At 53.4% G+C, this 3,071-nt stretch overlaps 1 protein-coding gene across 1 annotated transcript; it reads right to left on the bottom strand.

Moving 5' to 3' along the window:
* Positions 1-303: 303 nt before the first annotated feature.
* LOC132595330 (doublesex- and mab-3-related transcription factor C2-like) lies at positions 304-2,775 on the bottom strand. Its single transcript, XM_060293216.1, has 4 exons — positions 2,561-2,775; positions 2,322-2,479; positions 1,524-1,660; positions 304-441 (listed from the first exon to the last, which is right to left on the bottom strand). Exons 1-4 carry the CDS (start codon positions 2,773-2,775, stop codon positions 304-306), a joined length of 648 nt encoding a protein of 215 aa, XP_060149199.1.
* Positions 2,776-3,071: the final 296 nt, after the last annotated feature.

Below are 3,071 nucleotides of genomic sequence, written 5' to 3'. Positions count from 1 at the left end.
ATGCCCTAGGGTAGGTCCCTGCTACTCTTAGGGACTTGGTTTCCTTATTTCTTGACATCAGGGCACTGGACATTTGGTGTTGAGCACAATGCTCGATAAACCGATGATTCACTGAACAACCATGTACTGCCACTTCAAGAGTCAGACTGAGGAGCTTGGCTGCCTGGGCCCAAAGAGGTTCAACCCCCACCCCCCCTCCTACTCTGACTTCCCAGTCAGGCCCTGCTTAACACAACCGCCTCCATTTCCCAACTATCCCCAACCCCATGTTCTCCTTTCAAAGACCAGGCTACCTGGTGCAACTCAGGGCTGGAGCACAGAGATGGAGCCAGAAGGGGCCTGGGAAGATTCTCTCAGAGCCAGCAGAGCCTCGGCCGCTTCCAGTTTTCGCTGCCACTCTGAGGAGGCAGAAACCGAGACCTGGTCGGAAGCTTTGGGAGCCTGCGAAGCAAAGGATGTGAGAGAATGGGAGCTGGGAACCCACACCTCCCCCGTGCCCCTTCAGTCCCCAGCTACCCTGAGGCCTTCTGCTCTTCTCCTTCACTAAGCTTGGCCCCTGCCAGGGTTCTGGACCCCACAATTTCCCCAGAATCCGTGGCTGCAGTAGAAGGGGGTTAAGGGTGGCACAGGGCTGGAGGATCAGAGTTGAGCATCTAGGAACAAGGAAAGGAGAAGCCAGGGGATTTACCCCTCTGGCAGGCACATACTACCAGTGGAGAGAGAGGAGCAAGGATTTTGCAATATCTGCATGTGGGAGTCTGAATGCCAGCTGGCCATTAGTCGTTGTGGCTTGGACAAGTCCGTTCCCCTGCTTGGACTGTCTTCTTTTCTGTACCTTTCTTTTTCTATATCTTTCCTGAGACACTAATTCCTCCCAGCTTTTTCAAAACTCCCAAGGCAACAGTAAAGATTATGGGAAGTCAGAGGTGTCTGTGTTTTAATCTTCAAGGCACCTGGAGTGACGTGATTACTGTCCCTGTCCAAGGACTGGTTCTTGCCTCCATATTCCCCAATCAAGTTTCCCAAGGCACTTGAAGGGCCAGCTTGGCTCATCTCCAGGAACTTTTCTCTGACGGTTATTAGACTCTCGCCTGGGTGAGATGGTGGGCCTCACCATCATGGCCCCCCTTCTCAGCAGGAGCTTCTATCCCATCGATTTGTTTCATGTGGAATAACAGCCTCCAGTTGTCAAAGGCCTGCTATGTGGCAGGCCTTGTGCTAGTCCTCTTGTCAATGTTATAGGTGTAGAATATTGTCCCCTCTCAGTACACTGATAGGAAAATAGAGGCTCAGAGATGTAAAGTTACTTTTCCAAAGTCTCACAAATTGGAAATGGCAAATCTGGGAGAGCTCTGTCGTTGCCCCATAGTCTGAGATGCCACCTTCTCCTCCTCCTCCTCCTCCTCCACTTGCACCGCACTGCCTTCACTTCCTCTTTCTTGCTGCCATGGCCTTAACCAGAAGGTTGGGCACTCAATAACAAAATATACAACTAGCTCCATGGTCCTTCTCACTCTACTCACCTGCTGGGCAGGGCAGGGGGTCTGTGTGTCTTCCTGGAAAGAGAAATTGTTAGTTGCTTCTTCAAGGGTGCTGGAGTCCAGGACAGAGACAAAGATTCCGAGGCCAGACCGATCAGCAGAGCTCCTTGGGAGCTTGCCTGCAGGAGCAGAGAGCACAGGTTGGAGTCAGGGACCAAGCCGGCCATGGAAAGGAGATGTGGGCATGTTTTAGGACAACGATAGGAGCCCAGGATGTCAGAGTTGGGAAGACCTTGAAGACCAGCTAGTCCTACTCTTCATTTTGGGACTGGGGACTATGAGACCCAGAGAGAAGTATTTTTTTCCCCCCAGGGTCATATGGCAAGTTGCAGTAGGGTTAGAGATGGTACCCAGGTCTTCAGGACACAGGAAGGGGTCTGGGCAGTGGCTGAGGTGGAAGCTTCCCACACTGGCCCCAGACTCCTCCCCAGGGGTTGCACAGGGGTGGGCCTCAAGCTGATGTTCTCCTTCCCAACTGTGAGAGACTGGGGACAGCTTAGGTGAGCCTTTCTCCCTGACCGTCTCCCCCCGACTCTACCTCCCACCCAATCTGAGGCCTCATCCCACTGTGGACCTTTTTGACCGCACCCCCCCCCAGATGTCTCCAGCCCACCAACACTTGGTAGATAATATTGATGAGGTTTTATAGTTGGGGAAGCTAAGGCCCAAGGAGTAACTTGCCCAAAGCCACATCGAAATTGGGTGGTAGGACTGGTGACAGAAGTACTCATGCTCCCTACACCCAAAACTCAGACACCCTCCCTGGCCAGAGATACTCACTGGGGACTCCTGCTTGAATGGCCAACTTGTTGACATGACTGTGAGCTTTGGGAGAGGTGGTCCCACTCCTTATCAGTCCTTCAGTCAGGTGCCTCTTTCGGAGTGGCCCCTGCTCCGACTTCAAGGTACTCTCAGCAGGCAAGATGCTGCAGTGTTCCCTAAAGTTGGCGATTGCAGGTCTAAAGTCAGTCACCTTTAGAGGAGCCCACTCCCCTCCCCTTGTCAGACACCATACTCACGAGAAGAGGGCACACTTGTGACACTCGCAGACCTTGAAGAGGCAGTAGTGCTCCTGGTCCTTGACTTGGGCAGTGATGCCGTGTTTGTGGCAGCGGGCTCTGCGACGTTTAGCTCTTCTGGGGCCAGGTTCAATCCCCCATGGGGCTCCGGTCTCAAGTCCAGTGGTGGAGTCAGGGGGGCCGCAGGGCACAGCAGGCATTTCATTGGGATCCATGGTTCTAGAGCAAGGAGTGGAGGTCAGGGTGGCCACATGATCCCCTACCCACAACGTACTTCCTCTGCCCTTGGAAAGCCCCATCTGAGGCGGCTGGATTCTTCTCCACCCAGCTCACCGTTGAAATGAGATTGTACCCTCCCTTCTTACTTCGTGTAGCCTCCTTCCCAGGGCGCTCCACTCACGCATAGGCAGGTTGCAAGAAACTCTGGGCATGGGTTCTGTATATTTTCAATCCAATTACTAGTCTCTCTGCCTACCTTCACTCCACATAGACACCCTTCACAGGCATGCAC

Source organism: Globicephala melas, unplaced genomic scaffold, assembly GCF_963455315.2.
Source record: "Globicephala melas unplaced genomic scaffold, mGloMel1.2 SCAFFOLD_836, whole genome shotgun sequence".
NCBI lineage: Eukaryota > Metazoa > Chordata > Mammalia > Artiodactyla > Delphinidae > Globicephala > Globicephala melas.
The sequence above is the reverse complement of the archived record's forward strand: the minus strand, read 5'-3'. Positions and strand labels throughout refer to the sequence as shown.